General features: G+C 38.3%; 2 protein-coding genes across 9 annotated transcripts; both read right to left on the bottom strand.

Annotated features, from left to right (window-relative positions):
- Nucleotides 1-1,162: 1,162 nt before the first annotated feature.
- LOC103432238 (photosystem I reaction center subunit N, chloroplastic-like) lies at nucleotides 1,163-2,460 on the bottom strand. The gene is made up of 3 exons (XM_008370418.4): nucleotides 1,923-2,460; nucleotides 1,566-1,691; nucleotides 1,163-1,395 (listed from the first exon to the last, which is right to left on the bottom strand). The coding sequence occupies exons 1-3, from the start codon at nucleotides 2,214-2,216 to the stop codon at nucleotides 1,306-1,308; spliced, it is 510 nt and encodes a 169-aa protein (XP_008368640.1). The 5' UTR covers nucleotides 2,217-2,460; the 3' UTR covers nucleotides 1,163-1,305.
- Nucleotides 2,461-3,696: 1,236 nt separating this feature from the next.
- Nucleotides 3,697-9,319, bottom strand: LOC103432239 (SWR1-complex protein 4-like). 8 transcript variants are annotated; one of them, XM_008370419.4, is made up of 15 exons: nucleotides 8,806-9,319; nucleotides 8,541-8,627; nucleotides 8,294-8,359; nucleotides 8,135-8,194; nucleotides 7,949-8,005; nucleotides 7,465-7,594; nucleotides 7,184-7,254; nucleotides 6,876-6,968; nucleotides 6,699-6,746; nucleotides 5,708-5,869; nucleotides 5,350-5,460; nucleotides 4,695-4,790; nucleotides 4,428-4,496; nucleotides 4,270-4,318; nucleotides 3,697-4,157 (listed from the first exon to the last, which is right to left on the bottom strand). In XM_008370419.4, exons 1-15 carry the CDS (start codon nucleotides 8,917-8,919, stop codon nucleotides 4,045-4,047), a joined length of 1,326 nt encoding a protein of 441 aa, XP_008368641.1. In that variant the 5' UTR covers nucleotides 8,920-9,319; the 3' UTR covers nucleotides 3,697-4,044. The 8 variants fall into 8 exon arrangements, with proteins under 8 accessions (XP_008368641.1, XP_008368642.1, XP_070671052.1 ...); XM_008370420.4 differs by having other exon boundaries at nucleotides 4,282-4,318; nucleotides 8,806-9,309; XM_070814951.1 differs by having other exon boundaries at nucleotides 4,282-4,318; nucleotides 6,687-6,746; nucleotides 8,806-9,186.
- Nucleotides 9,320-22,199: the final 12,880 nt, after the last annotated feature.

Raw genomic sequence — 22,199 nt, forward strand, 5'->3', positions numbered from 1 at the left:
CTTTCATGATACAAAGTGTTCAACCAAAAAATACAGAACTAAATACATAAGAAGCCGAGCAAATGACAATTTTGGCACCCCTTAATGCTCCTAATACTGATGGTATTAGACCCAGGTATGCTCCTATTCTGTCAATTCAACATAAAATCGGCTTTATCTAAATTAACTAAACAAGTTAACATTGAGAAAATTATTTATCTTTTTTGTGCATTTACCTCGTGTATGTTGTTAAAGAATCATGTCTGATCTGTTCAACCGATTTAACAGAACGTGCTTTAATATATAAACTAATAAAAGAAGCTGGCTTTGCCACCTTGTAATAGGCAATAAGAAAACGAAAACTATTCAAGGAAATTAACTTAAAGAAACATCTTTGTTTATAAAATTTAATTTGTATCTTGTGTTTCAGATTCGAGTACTAGTGTGTGCATTGAAGACTGTTACATAGAGAGTGGCGACGATCTTGTAGCAGTGAAAAGTGGCTGGGATCATTATGGAATCAAAATGGCTCCTCCGACTTCGAACATCATAGTTAGAAGAGTTCATGGCACCACTCCAACTTGCTCTGGAGTGGGAATAGGTAATGAAATGTCTGGTGGGATTTCAAATACTACCATTGACGATTTGCATGTTTGGGATTCTGTAGCTGAGGTTTTTTTGTTCTCTTCTCTCGATATAAAATAAATTAGATTTTCCGTATCTCTAAATTATTGAGTTTGAAGTGCTTTTCTAAGTATAAATTTATCGAAGTCTTGAGTATGAAAACAAATAATTTCCTTATATGAAGGAAGAGCATATTTTTTGGCATCGCCCAGGCCTCAAAAACCTTATTATCAGCCCTGCTGGGGTGTGGATTGGGGTTAAATAGCAAATGTTAGTATTAGTAACTTAATAATGGAAAGGGTGAAGATAATCATAAGGTTTTTGTGAACTGAACTTGTATAGAATTGATACAAGGGTAATGTAACAATGTTTTTGTGAACTTCATATTCATTTCATTTATGATTGATTTATGTTAAAGAATTTACAAGATATCTGAGTGAGTGAAGTTTTTGTATATCCAGTTCTTCTATCTTTCAAGATGCCAAGAGTTCAAACAAAACTACAGAACTATATACATAAGAAGCCGATCAAATGACTGATTAACTGCAAGACACGAAGATGAACGATTGTCGAAGCTTTTCAATAAACAAGAAATTAAGCTACATACATACAATACTGCATATTTGCTGCATACATTACATGGTTTAAAGTTGAGAGAAATTAATGGATTTGGATGGTTGGTTGTCCCTTCTGTTTGGATGATCACCATTTCCAGAAAACGTTGGAACCACACTTGTACTTGTCCTTGCCTTCGCACTCCAAACTAAGATCGTCAGAGAGAAATGGTACTTTCTGCATCCATTCATCCATTAACCAAATTTAATTAAGCAAATAAATTAAATATAATCAAAAAATAAATTTAAGTAAGCAAATAAATTAAATATAAATTCAATTCAAATGTTAAAATAAAACTAATTGCAATTAAAACCATGATTAAGTGGATTAATGGAGCTTGCAGGTACCTTTTGCTTGGCAAGATCTTGGCAGCCAGTGAAGTTCTCAGGGAACTTGCATGATCCAAATTGAACAGTGAATGCTCTTGCAAAGTTTGCACCGCTTGTTGCCAGCCTCTTCTTGTCATTCAGTTCCTATATATATGAGATACAGCAATGTAATTAGTATACATAATCAAATACATTATACGGCTCCATGACACTATTTTTTTTTGCACAATTAATTGACACATTTTCGTGGGACTCACTCTATAATGTATTTTAACAATCTCAACCGTCTTTCTTTTAGAACATCATTCAATATAGACATACACATGTATCTAGGTATGTATGTTGTGCACAGAGGATGCAGCTAGCTATAGCTACCTTGTTGGCTTTGCTTTTTTCGAGGTAATCATCAATGACACCGGCATTGGCAGTGGAGTTGGAAGAAAAAGCGGTGAAAGCAATGGCCGCCAGGGAGAGCAGCACAGCCCTTCTTCCATCAGCTCCTTGATTATTTTGTGTGCTAGGCTGTTGGGCCCTGAGTGCTACAACTTTGGTCTGAGCAGCCAATACAACTGAAGGCATGCAAGTCGTGTTTGCATTGACAAGTTCAGACATTCTGGTGCCAGAGACGGCATAGTTGCATGCCAGCACACTAGAGTTCATCGCTGCCATTTATTCCTCCCGTAGTTTCCTCTATATTTTTTTAGGAGAAGAATGTATCGGGATATATGGAGAGAAGTAAGTAGGCTAGCTAGGGTTGTATCACCAACAATTTTGGGGTTATATGTATATTTGTAATGTATGTGGATAAGGAGTGATTGTGGTGGGAGCGTGGTGGATAAGGTGAGATTGCCTTGCTCGTATCCTATTGGCAAGCTTTGCGCTTTCATGCTTCTGCTACCAATTTGGGACATAATTGGACTTGGTTTGTGTGGTGCCCTTGTGTTTTGGACCCATATTAATTATAAAATCTTTTTTTTTTTTTTTTTGTGCCAATATAACAATGTATCTATACTGTGGGTGGGCGATTTGTGTTGAACCATAATGTATCTGACATAATAATTTCGTATTGAACTTGGTATTCACGAGATTCAAATTTTAAAACCTCTCACTTAAAAGTAGAGTATAAATTAGAAAATCACATCTTGTTCTCAGTGTCAATATTTCTCATCCTAATGATACAATGACCAAGAAAGTAACTAGACAAGTTTTTCATGACGGAGACAAAACCGACTACCATATCCACAAATTTGGAATACCAGATAATTACTTGTCATAAAGAAATTCGCTACAACTCTAATGTACAACTCTCTATGTTCTAGAAACGGAAGTCTGTCTGTAGGAAGTTTTTGTTGGAGAGTATCTATGTTAAACATTTGAATTTAAGTTTAAGATTCGTAAGGTAATTTTCTGCATTTTTATTAGGTGTTGTTTTAGTTTGAGGGATTTTATTGATTGTCATCAGACATTCAGGGTCACACAAACCTTACGTGGCGTGCAAACCTTAAATCTAAGACCTAACTATGTTCTTCAAGAATCAAGTGTGGCGGCCAAATGACCAAGCGTATACTTTGTTATAGATGTGGCAGCCTGAACTTCTGGTCAAACGATTATGGCTGAGATCGGAACCTCGCGGCCTTGAAAACAAGGTCGTGCAAATCAAATTGGAACGCCAACTTACCTTGGGATGCAAACGAATGACCCATGTAGCGAAGCACCACGGTTGAAACTCGTTTGCTGTCCTTTGAATGTAAACTCTGGTGGGTACAATCTTTTAACTTAACCTAAATCCGAGATGTAGCTTGCGTCAGGTTAGTGGTTAGTTATACCATGCACGGGCCAAGAAGGTTGATAAATACATTGAGCGTGAGACCCTCTCTCTGTTGCCAATTCCCTTGGTGTTCATATTTGCTTGCTAGCCAAGCATCAGAACTCGATGTGACAATACCATATCTATCTCTCGATAATACGGATGCATCAAATGAACCCAATATCAATTGGTCCGTTGGTTGTTAATTCTAAGAATCGTCATTTCATCATTGCCAAGCAAAAGCGAAAAACGAGTAAACTCATACTTGTTATCAGATGCTTTCACGCCGGACAAGCATACGCAATCATCCTCAATGAGCTAACTACCAATCTACTACTGCAATTCAAAGAAAATTTAGCGAGGGCCATCGAACGCCATTCTCACATGATGTATTTACATAAATATAACATTAAACAGCTTTTCACATGGTTTAAACCTAATGTTATAACGCCTGATTGTGACTATTTTTACTACATCAGAAAGGATTCGGTGGATGTGCATCGCCCATCACCGTTAACCACCAACTACATGAAGGATAGAAACTACATCATCTTCTCCTACTTCGATTGCTCTTACATTTGAAACTTCAATATAATGGCAACGTAATATACCAGATGACCTGCACCAATTTCACTATGCATTCCGCATGCCACTTCAACTCAAAGCTAATTTGCTTACTCAGTTCTGGAGCTACATATCTGATGCCCTTAACTTTCTAGGCCTTTTAGGCTGCGCAGGCGATGATGGAGCTTCTGCCCTACCAGGGGCCTTTCGTTTTTGGTCTCGTTTACCAACTCTTTCCCCTGACATCCAATGGATATTAATGAGGTCAATAGTACTAGAAAAAAAAAAACACAGAACCACCAAAAATATCAAACAAGCCATGCCGGATTAGACAAGGTTTCCTATTGTCACCTAATACATCACCTCCAAAACTTGTTGATTCAGGGACAAAAGTGCGATCCTGGTCACCACATAAGAAGACGCACTGTCAGAAAAATCCCATTGTTTGAATCACAAGCTAGCTTATCACCTGAGAAGTGAGAAGCCTACTACAAGCAAGGACAACGAACCTTGGGTGTGCCTGGTGTTTCGTATGGACTATCACGATAAGATGAGCCTTCTGCCTCCTTATATTGTAACTGATAACCAAAAGACAGTACATAGCAGGCCATAAAAGCAGTTTGGTTAAGGAAATCAAAATTACAACACATACCCCATGCAAACACTTGGAGATATGCAAATATCACCAATACATGTTTTAAGGAATATACGATGCTTTCTAAAAATTACAAAATATTTACAGTAGTTATAAAAGAAAAAGCTTAGCTAAGTGACACCTGTTTCTGAAGATTCAGTAGCGTCAATATTTCTTTTCTTAATTCAAGATGCTGTGCACAAACGGATTTAGTTGGAACTCTCGGCTTTAAATTAACCTGTAAAGAAAAAATGCACTACTTTAAACTCTTTTAGAAACTAATGAATGAAGAATAAAGATATTAATAGGATTTGTTGCTCTGAATATAAATACGTACTATGCAATTTTGCATGGCAATATCCATGATTATCAAGAACCAAACGATCTAACTGAGCTTAATATTAAAACAAGATAACTAGAAGTGAGCAAACAATGATATCTAAACTTTCAAATAGAATTCAAGAATACACAAAGCAGGACCACCAAAAACCGCAAAGCATCTCTCTTCAATGAAAATTCTATAAGTTGTTACAACAAGTAATTGTCTAGAAATTCATCCACATTCGTGATAGAACAGACATTGCACTGAAACTGAATTATCAAGTGATTTAGCCTCTATGCTGATAAGGTATGGGAGACTCAAAAGCAAAGCAAAGGAGAAATTTATGAAACAAGATAACAAACATGGTAACATGTATGGATCTCAAAAATTGCCACTCAAGATAAAAATATACTACCTAGTGTGACAACGAAATAAGCATCTATAATTAATCAATAGTTCACGAAGTAGTACAGACCCCAAGTTCTTGCAAACTTTGCTCGACCCGCTTGATAGTCCGAAGTCCAGCAGATGAGCTTGCAGCTTGGATCATTTGGTCCAGCGCATATGTCCTAAGATACACCCGAAGCTGGAAATTTCCTCAATCAGTCCGTCAATAGACTCAAGAATGGATATCTCACATCTTTCAAAGAAATTTAAACAATATGGAGTGGCTCAAGAAGCAGTACAAGATTTTCCTTGAAGAAAAAATGGATACAAAAAGAACCAAAAATGAAGTCATGCAGTAACTTTCATGGGAAATGAAAGAGGAAATAGAACTCGGTTTAAAAAAAAAGAGGAAATAGAACAAAATCTAGCAAACCAGTTAAACATACCATTCGGAGAGAAGCTAGAGTAGAGGTATTCTCTGCCATTGAAGTTGAAGGTGCAACCATTGCAGAGGGTAACTCGGAGTTGGATGAGGGTGACAGAGTCTCACCAGGAACGATAGCCCTCTCCACATTAAATGTTATAGGCAACTCTGACTCTTTAGCATTCTGAAATACAGAAAAACTAAGTATATAAATATGCACAACAGTCAGGTGCATGCACATAACTATTCATTCTGTTGAAAACTGAACCACCAATATATTGGCATAATCTGATATCTATAGGCTATAACCCTTCCACAAGTCTCGAGTCACTAATATATACTTTTAAAAATTCTATTTAATAGAAATAAGGGTTATCAACAGATACTGGAAAACCTCCTAATTCAGGAAACATGGGTTAGTGGTTTACCAAGACAAGGAGGAATGCTGAACCGATGTAAAGGTACATATCTTGATACTACGGTCTAGTGGTATTCCTCTTCACTTGTAAGTAATAGGTCTTAGATTCGATTCTCACCAAAGGCAAATTTGAACCACATTATTGCTAGCCCATTGTGAGGCTTAGCCCACCCCCTCCTTAGTGTAGATAATATCATTTGTTCAAAAAAACATGTATCTATCTGTAACAAAGCATCAAAGATCTCTATACACTTAACACAGTTAGCAAACATACCCCAGCCACAATTTATTACTTACAGAAGTAAAGTTTAAGTTTACAAATTTGTACAAATTCAGCTAGAACTAACATGAAAGTTTAAAAATTTGTAAGCGCAAACTTCAAAACGAAAAGAGGAAAATCCAAAACCAAAAGAAAAAGGATAGTTATTGTGCAATATGAAGCATTCTACTTTCGAGAAGCATTATACTTTCGAGAAGCATGGCACTTATTCTACCCACAGAGTAGAAGCGTCAAGAAACTACAGTTTCCTAAATGGTTGTGAACTCACCAGTAAATACAAATAAAGCACAGCAGTATATGTACCGGTAAACTTACCCTTGCAGCCATGCGTGACTCAGCTATTCTTTTGGCTTCAGCCAGAACCTAAGAAAATTTACAATGGATCAGACAAGTAAAGAAAGGACCGTATCCATTTGAAAAATCATATTCCCAATTAACGTCGCAGGGCCACATGTAAGAATTAATCACTAAATAGATGGATGAAATTTATACCTCCGAGTCTTTTCTCTCTTGGTGCTTTGTTTGAGAGAGAACCATGGACAATGCTCGCTTGCGATCTCTCTCTTGTGTAAATTTGTAAGGTTCCTAAACCAAGACAAAACAAGAGAAACCAAATCAGAAAAAATATGTTAAGTAAAGAAACTAATAAAAGGGCAGCCTGTTCAACATGTCTGCCCCAATGCAGGGTCTATAGAGAGCAAGACATACACAGCTTAACTAACTTGCTCCCACAGAGATCGTCTCTGCCAACAAAAAAGAATTAATATTCGCCTAAAAGATCAGTTGACAAAGCTACAAACCTTAACAATAGGATGCTCTGAAACATCTCCAGGCGATGCCGCAGCTCTAGCAATTAATATAGATCGAGATACTACAATAAAAAGTGGTGTAATCAGCATCAACAAGAACCAAGTCCAATGATCTTTCACAACAGTAATCATTTAAAGATTCATGCATAGAAATCAAAGCATAACATGAACATCATGAAAGTGAACCAAACAATGAGCAAAAAAATTCATGAAGAAAACAGAGAAACAATACCTTTGTAATAGATTTACCAAAAAAAAATATAAAAAAATACCTTTGTAATAGCGTTCCTTCAGTTCTTCCACAGTACGAGAAGACGGGAACCTGTCTGCTATCACAATGAAGCGTAGATCAAACTGTTGACACAATTCAAACAATTGATCCGTCTCTTCCTTTGTCCACATCTAATGAAGACAAAATTTAGTAACAGCAAATGAGACAAGGAAGCACACTGAAAAGCATTCTCACAATTAAATTCCTACTTTCCAAGCTTAATTATGGTGGGGCCGGAATTTCAGATGGCAATATTTGCCAATAATAAGAACACTTAAAACCATTTCATATGATGCAGAGCTGGATTTTAAAATCCACTTAAAACCATTTCATATGATGTGGATCTGGATTTTAAAATCTTAACCTAAATTAGATTAAAAAACGCAATAATCTTACCATCTAATACAGCACTTATTCAGGCCCTAAAATCCAAATACCCTAAATTAAATGACATCATACAAATAAAATCTTGATTTGATACCTACATCATCAGTCAAATGCTTCTCATACTCCTCGTCTGTGTATTTGACAACATCCACAGACTGCACAGAGTTTGAAAAATAAAAATAAAAATAATAAATATACATTCACTTGCATGCGAAACAAAGTAAAAGTCTATGACCATACGAAGAGGGACAATCCTTTCCCAACACAGTTATGGATAAATGTACCTTGTTATACTTGGCAAAGGAGTAGTCACCAATAGGTGGGACACCATTTACAACTCTAACCTGCAAAATACAAGCGACTAAAAACATGCACAGCCCAACTAGAGGGAAAAAAAAAAATCGCAGAGCTTGGAGGCGCGCTACATAAGGTACAAAACCTACCCAGTGATAGAGCTGTAAATTATCTTTCCGAGCAGAACTTGTAAAAGGAAGCCACTGCCAAGTGATCTGAAAGCATAATGCCAGATTTAGCATAACTGATTATCGAAAGTCAAACACCCGAAAAAACTAACACCGCATAAAATCAGTAACCGGCTACATTCTCAAGCAACTCAAACCAAACACAATAACAAGGCTTCAGGTAATACTACAAATGTGAGTAAATAAACATATGATGAACAAAATTAACCTTTTCGTCAGTCGGAGGCCGTTTTTTCAGCTGTAATGGCTCCACTGCCGGCATGAGAGGTGGAACACCCCCGATAAGCGCATACACCTGCACTTCGACAAGCCCAAACACGCATTATTAATTCAATTTCTCAGTTGTTCGAGATTATTCAACCAAATTTGAGAAACCCAGCATGCATCATCCCCAAAATTTGATAAATTTAGGCGAAATTTGTGAAATTTAAGCGAAATTCGAAAAACCCTAAACACACACAATCAAAGCATACCTCGCGCGAAATGCCATCTGGTTTTCTCTGAGACTCCTTAACTGGTCGAGATTTCTTCTCCTGGGATGCGGGATGCGAGGTTTTGGACAAGCCCAAGATGTCCTTGGCATCCATTGCAATTTCCCCCAACAATTTGGGCGTTTGCTTGGGACTTAAGACGAGACAACGCGACGTGCGACTCTCTCGGTTGCAGAAGTCTAGGCGACAAGGAAGGAAGAAGCACTGGGTGCAATGGAGGAGTATTATTACTATTACTGTACTAGTAGGTTGGTGTGGATATATAGGACTGGAAACATTGGAAGACCCCAAGACGTATTTGCCATTTTTTATTCGGGTGCTGGGATTGTGGGTAGCCCTTGCTCACCCGGGAAAGCAAAACATGGAGGATGAAATATTGATTGATTCAAAACATAAAGGTATCATTTGGTATGCAGACAGTACGGGATGCAATGGAATGGGATAGGATGGGATGGGATGGAACGGAGAGTGAGTAAAGATGTCCTCGGACGGAAACATGAAGGAAGAAGGAGACAGAGAGGTTATAATTTTGTGTTCCACGGATGTGGAACGAGTTGTTCCAAGAGGTGAGGCAGAACGAAAATTCACCGTCCCGTGTAACAGCGCGTTCCATCCATTTTAGGCGCACCAAACGTGGGACGGAACGCCTCGTCCCACTTCGTTCCATCCTGTCTCACATACCAAACGGTACCAAAAGGACCAAAATTAACATGGAGGATCAAATATATTGATTGATTCAAAACATAAAGGACCAAAATTATGTATTTGTAGCCACTTGATTCTACGTTCCTGTGATATTTCTCTTCACTTGTAAGTGGTCTTAAGTTTAACTATCGTTAAAGACGAATTTGAACCATATTACGCTAGTCCATTGTAAGGCTCACATTCCCTTAATGCAGATAATATTTTGTTCATAAAAAAAAATAATGTATTTGTAATACATAAAGGACTAATAAATTATTTGAATCTTTATCAAATTGATGATATGGTAAGCACGAACTTCGTAATTGTGATGACATGTTGACCACGTTAACTAAAAACTCATCAACATAATGAATATTAAAGACATTTCAACAAAAAAAAATGAATATATAGATGTTCAAATATCAAAATGTGTAAACTGATATAATTCCAAAACCTTAAGGGGCAATGTGAAACCTCACAGATATGGAATCATTAGATAGGGAGCAGTCAGACCCATCCGACAAATGTTGAATTTCAGGGAACTGATTAATGATTGTGGCTTGTCGGACCTATGTTTTAATGGCAACTCGTTCACATGGTTCACCAGAATCACCACCCGTCACAGTGGGGTTAAGGAGAGGCTTGATCGTTGTATGGCATCCCCAAATTGGCAGTCATTGTTTCCCCTTTCTCCAGTGAACCATCTTGATCAAAGTAAGTCCAATCACCTGCCGATTCTTCTGTGCACAAAAGGAGAGAGCGAACGAAGTAGTAGACGCCGCCCTACCTTCAGGTTCGAAGAGTTTTGGACTCACCACGAGGAGTGTATGGCTGAAAGGAGTGTAAGGCTGTAATCAAAGTTACTGAAGTCCCAATGTACCAAGTTGTTCACAAAATAAAAGCCACACAATGTGCTCTTCTGAAATGGCAACGAGCCGTATCCTATGCTCAGCAATCCGAGACAAATGTGGTGTGTGCCAAATTGAGTTCCACTTAACTCTGCCCTCCTTTGATTCTGTGATTGCAGAGAGGTCCTCTCTTTCTCAAAGACTTGATGAATTGCTTAGCCAAGAAGAGACATTTTGGTGCCAAAGATATAGGGTGTTATGGTTGAAAGGGGGTGATCTCAACACAAAATTCTTCCATCGAATGGCTTGTAACCGTCAAGCTAAGAACAAGATCAAGGGGTTGACTAATACCCATGGGAAGTAGCAGGATGACAATTATAAACTTGAGGAGATTGTGCTCAATTATTTTGGTGATATGTTCTAATCCAGAACTTCGAAAAGTGGTGAGGTCATTGCGACGATAGATAGGAGAGTTACTACTGATATGAATGCCCACTTGAAGCAGAATTTCACTAATGAAGAAATCAGGGAGGCCATCTTCCAAAGCACCCATCAAAGTCGCCAAGTTCGGATGGCATGCCACCCCTCTTCTTTCAAAAATATTGGGAAATTGTAGGCTCAGACGTCACTCGTGCGATCAAGTCATTTCTCAAGTCCGGTAAACTCCTAAAGCAAATTAATTTCACTCCAGTTGCCCTTATCCCTATGGTCCATGAGCCAAAATATATGAGCAATCTGAGGTTAATTAGCCTCTGTAATGTCCTGTTTAAGATAGCCTCCAAGGCTTTGGCGAACAAATTAAAAGCTTTCTTGCCCCATATTATATCACATCACCAGAGCGCCTTTGTGCCATGAAGATTAATTTTAGACAACACCATTCTGGCTACTGAGATATCTCATTATTTATTCTGACTCTTGAGAGGAAAGAATGGATTTGTCCTTAAAACTGGACATGAGCAAGGCATACGATAGAATGGAATGGTGCTATTATTGTTGTGTCCTTTAGAAACTAGGCTTTTCCCAGAGATGGATTAATTTGGTGATGACTTGCGTTTCCACCGTATCCTATTCATTCCTCATTAATGGGTCTCCTAAAGGGTATCTTTATCCAATGAGAGGCCTCCGCCAGGGTGACCCCTTTTTTCCCTACTTGTTCCTATTATATGTACAGAGGGTCTGTCCATGCTCATTGCAAAGAAGGAGAACGCATGTGACAACCCGTCCCTACTTTTACGATTTCATTAATTTTTTAAAATGCGAATTGATGAAAATACCCTAAAGGCAAGATTATTGGTTTTCGTTAGTTCGTGACACGTACGAACTATTACTTTACCGTATTCCAGAAGTACTCGGCGATGTGAATGCGTAAACGCAAGCATAATTGAAATCGGAACTACGACGGAGGTTTTACGGAACTATAAATCTGAAAAGTTCTTTTATACAGATTACTATTTATTATTTTATATATTTCTCATAATTATTATATTATTTTTTTAATATTATTTTTTATTATGTTATTATTTAATATTAGTTAAGGGAAAGGGACGGATGAGAGAAGAAGAAAAAAAGAAAAGAAAGGGCCTAATGCCCAATCAGGAAAAAAAAGGAAGAAAGGAGGAGGAGGAGGAGGGCTCAGCGAATAGTTAAGAGAGAGAAAAGACAAGGACCAATCACGAGGAAGAAAGAGAGGACCAAGGAGGGAAGGAGTGAACAAGGGATTAGAAACCCATTCTCTTTGACCCGTTTAAGATCCACGACCTGAGTGCAGACCCGAGAGTTGCAGTCTAATTCTGGTACTCTTCCAGCAATTTTTCAGGTGAAATTCATCGAGCTTTCACTTGGAAACTTGTTCCCGACCTCTCATTTTCCATTTCCACCCATTATAGACGAGGATTAGCTCATATTTCTAGTATAATATCATCGGTGGCGTTGGGGCTTCCATGGCGTCGATCCGCCATTCTTGAAGGCGTTATCGTCGATCCCCACCATCTAACAACTTCCCTTGGGCCCTGGAACAAAGCCAAATCAGTTATAAGGGTAGCGGAACACCAAGAAGGAAGAATCGAAGCTCACCCATTCTAGGGTTTCCGGCGAGTATGAGCTAAATTGGAACTTTTCCCGGCCAAATTGGAGATGGTCATAGATATAAAACTTACTCTACTTATTGAGATCTTCATTCTTGTAAAAATTTGAGAATTTATGGGAATAGTTGAATTTTCAGGCGAGTCGGGGTGGACGATTGCCGCATGCAGCGGCTCGTGGGCCGAGGCACCCCCTGACCTTCCTAAGCTAAGTTTGATACTCCAATTCCATAGGTGAAGTTCGATTGATGAAATCCCATCGTTTGAACATAGTTTTGATAGAGACCGCTACTTGATCCTTATATGAATGGACAATCCAATCACTGGATCGTCACCAAACTTTAATACGTTATAGTACGTAATATTTGAGGATATTAGAAACTTACGGATTGGGAAACAGACGTACGGATCTTCCCAAATTGGATTTGTGAGCTCGTAAAATAAAATGTTGACCGCCACTTGAATTTGAAATTGGTGAAGATCCAACCGTTGGTTCGTAATGAAATTTTATAAGTATAATGTGGATCTTTGGAAGTTACAAATCGGAAATCTGAATTGCAGATCTTCTGGATCGAATTACGTAGGTTTGTGGACCCTACCGTCGACTTTTGACCAACGATTGACTTTTGGTCAATAGGTTTCAAATCATTTTAGAACATCCATGAGGATGTGTTTTATGTAAGTTACGTGTTCTATTGATAAGAATTCTAAGACGTGATTTGATAATTGTTTTAGGTGCCGATCATTCGTGATGCCTCGATATTCGTGCTAGGGAGTTGTATCGCGGACTTCAGGTGAGTGTATATTTTCCTTTTTATAGTATATATATGTATGTGTATATATATATATATATATATGTATGTGTATATATATATATATATATATGATTGATAGTTTCCACAAATGCTTTTGAATTGATTGATGCATATCATGCCATGATTAAATATCGTTATTAGAAATGTTGTACTATGGTGAAATGCTCAATAATCCTACGACATGCGCATGTAAGTTCAGGTAAGTTTATTATATTGTTTCGAATTATTGCATCATTATGGCATGCTTATATTCATATAGTCTGCTCATCATTGCTACACCAGGTGTTAGTGCTCAACCCATGGCCAAGCTAGTCTTTCACGTGTTTTTCACATCAACACCGCATGCTCGCCTTGGTTCCAAGTAGGTGCTAGTCCTGTCGTACAGATTGCAATAGGCAATTATGACTCGTATGTGACAACGAATAGTGCTAATCTTTACGTGAATGTAGTACTAGAGCGTATATTATTACACTTAGTCCTATCATACAAGTCGTATTAAGCGACTCCGACTCGTGTGCTAGCATAGATTGATGAGCAATTGGTGCAGTCGTACAGGTCGCATTAGGCGACTCCAACTTGTGTGCTAGTATAGATTGTTGAGCACTTGATTTTACTTATATTACTATTGAGATTTTGTGATTTTGGGATGTCATACCTTATTTACATTTGGCAGGCTACGATAAGTATTTTTCATACTATACATAGTATGTATATTTTGGAAATTATACATGTTTTACGGCGAGGGGTTATAATGTTTTCCAAGGTTTTTATGAAACTTTATTTTCAGGCCCACTCACCCTTGTTTTTCGCCCCTCTAGGTTTTAGTAGCTGAGCTTTTATATCGACGAGGATTCTTGGCAAATATTAGTATTGGAGATTACCTTCAATGGTATAATTCTCATCCTACTTTACTGTACCCTACTTATGTTCTGTTATCACGTGTGAATTGGGTTCATTCCTGCTCACAACGCACTCTTGTATTTAGGCACTTTTAGGTTTAAATTTATTCACATTTTCCACATCACTACACTTTATGGCTTCGTTACCCTCCAGGTGTCGGCCAGCACAACTCGATTCGGAGTCCTAGTGGACATTCCGGGTCGGGGTGTGTCAACGCAAGTCTGCTCCATGGCATCTCTTTATGTCAAAATGCTCTAGTCATAAACCACCTTATTTTTGCCGATGATAACCAAAGCAAAGGAAACTGAGTGTGCCTAAATAACCACTATTTTGAGCTCTTATGAGGCAACTTCAAGGCAGATGATTAATCTTCAAAAAATGCAGTTTGTTTCAATCGTAATACTAAACGGAGGACGCAAAAAATATTGGCTAGCCTTTTGGGGGTTCAGTGTGTACCAAAGCATGAGAAATATTTAGGGCTTCCAACTCTTGTTGGTAGAAACAAGAGGCAATGCTTTGGTTTTTTGAAGGAGAGAATTTGGAAGAAGCTTCGAAGTTGGAAAGGGAAATTTCTAAGTCTAGCGGGCAAATAAATTCTTATGAAAGTGGTGGCGCAAACTATCCCCTCTACACTATGAATTATTTCCTTCTTCCAAGATATTTTTGAGAGGATCTTAACCACCTTATTTTTGCCTTTTGGTGGAATGGGATGGATGGAGAGAAGAAAATTCATTGGATGTCTTGGGAAAAAGTTTGTGCTCCGAAGTGTGAAGGAGGTCTCGGCTTTAGGAATTTATATGCCTTCAACCTTGCCATGCTTGCCAAGCAAGGGTGGAGGCTTATAAACGAACCGAACCCCCTTGTTGCTCGGGTTTTAAAGGCCAAATATTTTCCAAATTGTTCTTTTATGGAAGCTCCAATTAAGAATGAGGCTTCCTTGTGTTGTAAAATTATCTGCAATGCGTGGGAGATTCTTAGTAGGGGAACCCGCTAGCAGGTTGGTAATGGAGAAAAGTTAAAGATTTGGGAAGATGCCTAGATCCATTTTCCGTCTCGATTTCGGGTGTTCTCTCCTAAACCCCAAATTGCTTTCTTTCCACTATCTTCGATCTTATTGATTCAAGTTCGAAGAAATGGAAAACTCCAATCATAACTGAGACCTTCACGGATGTCGAGTCGGAGCTAATTCTTTCCCAACCCTTGAGCTTACGAAATTTGGATGACAGGTTAATTTGGCATTTCAATAAAGGCGGTAAATTCTTGGTTAAAAGAGCATACCATGTTGCCTACAACTGGATCTATTTGATCTCCTTGAAAGCCTCTTCCTCTTCCCATTCTAATTCATACACCTTGCTTTGGAACAAATTAAATATGGCAAGCGAAAGTGCCACCAAAGACCAAGATGGGGATGTGGAAACTATGAAACAATTTTATTCCAACGAAGAGCAATCTTGGTAAGCACCGGGTTACAAATGATTTATTTTGTTGCCTTTGTGACTCAAATGAGGAATCTGCCGCTCACTTGTTGGGGGAATGCCACTTTGCCCACTGCATATAGCCATCGTCCCCCCTTGGTCATCTTCCAAGATGTGATACAAGGACTCCCATGAAAGATTGGGCGCTAGTCTTGGTTAAGCAACTTCTTGCTCCCAAATTTGATCTCTTCATGATGCTGTACTGGGCAATTTAGGGAGAAAGAAATTCAAGGTTGTGGAATAACATGTTTGAAGTCCCAAACATCTTTGTTTCACGTGTCACTTCTTTGTGGCATGAGTTTATTAGTACTAATTCAAACGGTGCCTTGATTAAGGATCTCATGATGGGAGGTATTGGAATTGTTGTGCGGGATTGCCATGGAAATTTTGTTGCACGGGTTGGGAGGAATTTCGATTTTGTCCCCTCTTCCTTTCACGCTGAGGTTTTTAGCTCTTAGGGATGGCTTGGTGTTGGCGTCGACAATGGGTTTTCATAATGTTACTTTCGGGAGCGACTCGCTTCAGATCATTTTAGCGTTAAGGGATACTGTCACTAATATGTCTTCTATTGGACATATTATTGAGGATTCCAAAGCTATGCTGCAGAGGATTCCAAAGCTATGTACTGTTGGAGGATGATCTTTCCCTGTAATTGGACTAACTTTTTGCCCTCCCTTTGTACTTTTTTTTTGTTATGAAATGCAATACATGACCGCTTCATAAAAAAATAAATAAAATAAAAAACCCTAAACATTACTAAACACAAAAAGATCCAGTCTCCCAAACCCTAAGGTACCGTTTGGTACGTGGAATGGGACGAAACGCAGTGGGACGAGGCGTTCTATCCCACGTTTAGTGCGCTAAAAATCGTGGAACGTGTTGTCCCATAGAACGAGTTTTGTCTGATTTTTCGTTCCATTTCATCCCCTAGAACGACTGGTTCCACATCTATGGAACACAAAATTATAACATTTTAAGACAAAAATTCCCCTTATCTTTTTCAATATTTACACCATCAACAAACCCTAAAATTCTATCTTTTTTTGATGATTTCCTTAACCATCTCTCTCTAGTGCTTCAAAGATGTTAGGAAACAAATTTGGTTCTTAATTGGGAAAAGTATCAATTCATGGTGAAACAAGGTGTTGTGTTGGGTCATGTAATATCTTGCAAGGGAATTAAAGTTGACAAAGCAAAAATTTACATCATCTCAAATATGGCAGCCCCTACATCAGTGAAGGGAGCGAGAAGGTTTCTAGGACATGCTAGTTTTTATCGTCATTTCATTAAAGATTTTTCCCTGATCACTCGTCCATTATGCAATCTTTTGGCTAAAGATGTTGTATTTCACTTTGATAAAGATTGTATGAATGCGTTTAACACCTTGAAACATGAACTAACCTCTGCTTCTATTATTATGGCACCAGATTGGTCTTTACCTTTTGAATCAATGTGTGATGCCTCTGACTATGCTATTGGTGTTATTTTAGGTCAAAGAGTGAATAAGCTCCCACATGTGATTTACTATGCAAGCCGGACATTAAACAATGCTCAACTCTAATACTCCACAACCGAGAAAGAGTTGCTTGCTGTTGTTTTTGCTTTAGAGAAGTTTCGTTCATATCTTGTTGGCTCTAAAGTAATTGTTTACTTTGACCAAGCAACTGTTAGGTACTTGTTGACAAAGAAGGATGTTAAACCATGCTTGATTAGCTGGGTACTCTTGTTACAAGAGTTTGACCTGGAAATTCGAGACAAGAAGGGGAGTGAAAATGTTGTTGTTACCCACTTGTCAAGCCTCATTGATGAAAACCATGGAGATGGATCAATTTTGCCTCTCAACGAATCATTCCCGGATGAACAGCTCTTTGTCATTCAAGAAAAAGAGCCATGGTATGCTGATTTTGTTAACTATCTTTCTTATGGTGTAATTAGAGATGATTTCACTTTTCAGGAGAAAAAGAAGTTCCTTTCAATGGTGAAACACTATGTTTGGGACGAGCCATATTTGTTCAAGTATTGCCCTGACCAAATCATCCAAAGATGTGTCCCGGAGAGTGCGCAGCAAAGCATGTTAACATTCAGTCATGCATTGGCATGTGGAGGACATTTCGGTGCGAAAAAGATAGCTTTAAAGCTTTTACAATCTGGTTTCTTTTGGCCTACATTATTTAAAGATGCCTTTGATTTTTGTTCTAAGTGTGATAGGTGCCAAAAAATGGGGAACATCAGCCGTAGGAATGAAATGCCATTGAACAACATTTTGGGGGTGGAGCTGTTCGATGTGTGGGGAATCAACTTCATGGGACCATTTCCATCCTCATTTGGATTGGATACATATACATACTGGTGGCAGTAGATTATGTATCCAAATAGGTTGAAGCAGCAACTACACTAACTAATGATCACAAGGTTGTTTTGAATTTTCTCAAAAATATGATTTTTAGTAGGTTTGGAACTCCGATAGCTATCATTAATGATGGTGGTAGCCACTTCTACAACAAACCTTTCGAGGCATTGATGAAGAAGTACAACATCGAACATAAGGTGGCAACTCCATATCATCCTCAAACCTCGGGCCAAGTGGAGATCAGCAATAAGGAAATAAATAACATTTTGATGAAGACCGTCAACCCTACAAGGAAGGATTGGTCACTTAGGTTGAATGATGCACTTTGGGCTTATCGAACAGCATACAAAACCACAATTGGAATGAGCCCTTATCAATTTGTGTTCAGAAAGGCATGTCATTTGCCAATAGAGCTCGAGCACCGTGCATATTGGGCTATAAAAAAGTTCAATTTTGATCTCAATGAAGTTGGTGTAGCAAGGAAGCTCCAACTTAATGAGTTGGAAGAGCTTAGAAATGAAGCATATGAGAATGCTAAGATCCACAAAGAATGAACTAAGCTCTTTCATGACAAAGCAATTCTCCGGAAAGAGTTCCAACTAGGTATGAAAGTACTTTTGTATGACTCACGTTTGTGACTTTTTCTAGGTAAATTGAAGTGTAGATGGGTTGGACCATTCAAAGTGCTTCAAATATTTCCCCATGGAGCTGTGGAGATAGAGAACATCAAGAATGTCACCTATTTTAAGGTCAATGGGCTGTGTTTGAAGCCTTATTTGGAGAATGTCGCAGAGGAGTAGACCTATCAAGTTGTAGATTCTCTCGAGTTTACGACAACTTAGACACGCTGCCATGTTTTGTCTAGTGATAGGAGCATATATATGCAACTTAGTTAGCTTGTTTCTTGGTATTTACTTAGTTTAATTCTAGTTATTTTAGTACTTTAAGCTATTTTTGTGTGTTTGTAGGTTCAAATAACAAAGTTGGCAACACAGTGCTATTTGGAGCATTTTGGAGCATTTTTGGGCCAAGATTGGATAGTGCAAGCATGGAGACATGAGGATGGACGCTTTTGAAGATTAAAAGGCTAGAAATCTGCATGTGTGTGTGCAAGTGTGTTGATCTACAACTACAAACATCATAGCTGCCATGTGATGACAGAAAATATGTTGATTGCTAGCTGAAATGATGAAGATGAACACGGCACATGGAAGAAACATAGACAGCACACACACATGCAAAGAGGAACACAGCATGGGGAGAAAAGGTGTTGATTGGTAGCTGAAATGATGAAGAGCATGTGTGTGCAAGAGTAACAGCTGGTACATGTGAAAATAAAGAGAGAAAACAGCAAGAAAGGCACGGCATGGGCAGCAGAAAGTAAAGAATGAAGGAGTGGAAATGATGAGTACATGGACAGCACACACATGGGAAAGAAAGGCACGGCATGGGCAAAGAATGGGCTGATTTGTGGCTGAAATGATGAAGAGCATGTGTGTGTGTGAATGTAACAGCTAGTACATGTGGAGATACAATATAAAGCACGGTACATGGAAGAAAAGAGGGCATACACACACAGGCAAAGTGCATGGACAGCTTGGAGGGCAGAGAGACACATGCACAGTGTGGAGACATCATTCATACACACACATGCAAAGGGGACAATTCTGCATGCAAGGAAATGGGGGTCTTTTCTCCTTTAACATTCAGCCATCCCTTCTCCTTAAACATATACAAACCACACCACAACAAAGCATGACATCTCACAAATCCATTCCCTTCCATTCTTTGCCGTGAGCTCCATCCACTACACCCATTACATCCACTCATTACCAAACATCCATCCACTACACCCATTACATCCACTCATTACCACAACACTCATCCACTACACTCATTACCAAACATCCATCCACTACACACATTACCTCCACTCATTACCAAACATTCATCTACCACACCCATTACATCCACTTATTACCACAACACTCATCACTACCACACTAAATAATTGAGACAATAGCCTTGTTTGGGAAATTGAGCAATGTGAAGGAGATTGGTGGAAAAATGTGAGATTAAACCTTATGTTTTAGTGGTTAAATGTTGATTATAAATCAATGTGTGAAGAATCGTAACATTGAGGTGAAAAATAGTTAGTATGATAGTTAATTAAGCTAGTGTTTAGTTGGGTTTATTACCGATAATTATTTGTAAAGGTAATTAGTTCGGGAGTGGGGCGATACAATTTATGCATTTTATGCCATTTGTATATATGTTATATGTTTGGAAATATCATGATATGGTCGAATTTCAGATTTACATCTTGGTATATTCACGTGTATGTTACTTGCACATAATTAAGGGTGAACACTCTGAAATGCAAAGGTGAATTCAAGACACCCCGGTAAGTTCAGGTGAGTTATGGTATTAGTTGAAATGATTGAGTTATGACATGACTACATTTATGTTTTAGGCAACTCCGATATTGTTGAACAGGTTGCCTATGAGTTGTATATGTCATATGAGATTGCTTTAGCTAAACGAGATGTATTTAGAGCTCATAAACCTGCACCCGGTGTTAGTGCTCTTGCCCGTGGCCAGGGCATAGTCCTTCATGTGATGTTCACCTCCCGCACCTTACGCTCAACTTGGATCCAAGGTAGGTGCACAGTCTTGTCGTACAGACCACTATAGGTGGTTCCGACTTGTAGGTGACCCGCGATTATTCGCATAGTCTTCATGTGATCGTAGCACTTGAGCATATTTATTTACAGCCAGTTCTGTCGTACAGACCACTTTAGGTGGTTCCGACTCGTGTGCAAGTATACTTATTGAGCTATGGACAAGTCGTACAGGTCACTAGAGGTGACTCCGACTTATGAGCTAGCATATATGATGAGATGCTAGCATACATTTATGATGAGATATGTGATGAGATGCTAGCATATATTTATGATGAGATATGTGATGAGATGCTAGCATATATGTGATGATATATGTGATGAGATGCTAGCATATATGTGATGATATATGTAATGAGATGCTAGCATATATGATGAGATATGTTACGAGCTAGCATATATGATGAGAAGCTAGCATATATTTATAATGAGATATGTGATGAGATGCTAGCATATATGTGATGATATATGATGAGATGCTATCATATATTTATGATGAGATATATGATGAGATGCTAGCATATATTTATGATGAGATATGTGATGAGATTCTAGCATATATAGGATGAGATATTGATTCAACCGTACAAGATAGGTGGATCCGGCTAACATGCTATTTCCTATTGGTTTATTTCACCTGGGTTTCTCATTCCTGTTAAGGTATTTGACGTAGAATAACTGTAAGACTATTATTTTGGTTATGGTTTTGATTTATAGTCATGCCTGTTATTTTCTGGGAATTAAACAAGTATTACAGCGAGGGGCTACTATCTTTGGTAGTTGGAATTGGTTTGAAGAGTTTTTTTTCACTCACTCACATTTTTTTGTTTTTGTACCCCTCCAGGTTCTAGCAGCAGAGTTCCGTATCAACGAAGATTCGTGGCACTGTTCAGCACATATGTCTTTTATGAAGGTATAATCATTATCTCACCTTACTGTACTATACCTATGCTTTGTATCGCATGTGAAAAGGGTCCAGATCCGCTCACCACGCACTTGTGTACTTAGGCACTTTTAGATTTTAATTTATTCACATTTTATATATTATCACACTTTATGGCTTCGTCACATTCCAGGTGTTGGTCAGCACTGCTTGATTCGGAGTCCTAGTGGACATTATGGGTCAAGGTGTGTCATTATTAACTTTCTTCATTGCTTGCGATGGATTGTACAAAAGTTTTTGGGTTTTTACTTGGAATTTTCTTTTGAGTTTGTCCATGTGCCTGTTACAACAAACTATGTTTAAGTAGTAAATCCTTTAGGTGTTGAAACAAGTTAATTTTTCTACTATTACAAGTTTTGTAGCCTTTTCACAGCATGTACTATTCCTTTGTTCAAGTTTCGTAACTTTGTCATGGTAAATAGTGTGAACAAAGAAATATCAACTGTTGAGTTTATAACATTTTTTGTACATAGGTTTGACCTTTTTTTTGTTTTGTACAATTTAGGAGTACAAACATAAGATTTAAGGTGTAAGAGTAAGGAATTGGGGACATTTTTTTCTAAGAAACGACCAAATGGATATTTCTAAAGGAAAACTAA

This window comes from Malus domestica, chromosome 01 (assembly GCF_042453785.1).
Source record: "Malus domestica chromosome 01, GDT2T_hap1".
NCBI classification, from domain to species: domain Eukaryota; kingdom Viridiplantae; phylum Streptophyta; class Magnoliopsida; order Rosales; family Rosaceae; genus Malus; species Malus domestica.

Coding starts and splice junctions, on each gene's coding strand:
- LOC103432238 (XM_008370418.4), bottom strand. CDS start 2,216: ATGGCAGCGATGAACTCTAGTGTGCTGGCATGCAACTATGCCGTCTCT. Junction 1,692..1,922: donor AAAAAAGCAAAGCCAACAAG/GTAGCTATAGCT, acceptor TCATATATATAG/GAACTGAATGACAAGAAGAG. Junction 1,396..1,565: donor AAGATCTTGCCAAGCAAAAG/GTACCTGCAAGC, acceptor GAATGGATGCAG/AAAGTACCATTTCTCTCTGA.
- LOC103432239 (XM_070814921.1), bottom strand. CDS start 8,919: ATGGATGCCAAGGACATCTTGGGCTTGTCCAAAACCTCGCATCCCGCA. Junction 7,595..7,948: donor AGAAGCATTTGACTGATGAT/GTAGGTATCAAA, acceptor TGTCTTCATTAG/ATGTGGACAAAGGAAGAGAC. Junction 4,319..4,427: donor AAACACCAGGCACACCCAAG/GTTCGTTGTCCT, acceptor TGTGGTGACCAG/GATCGCACTTTTGTCCCTGA.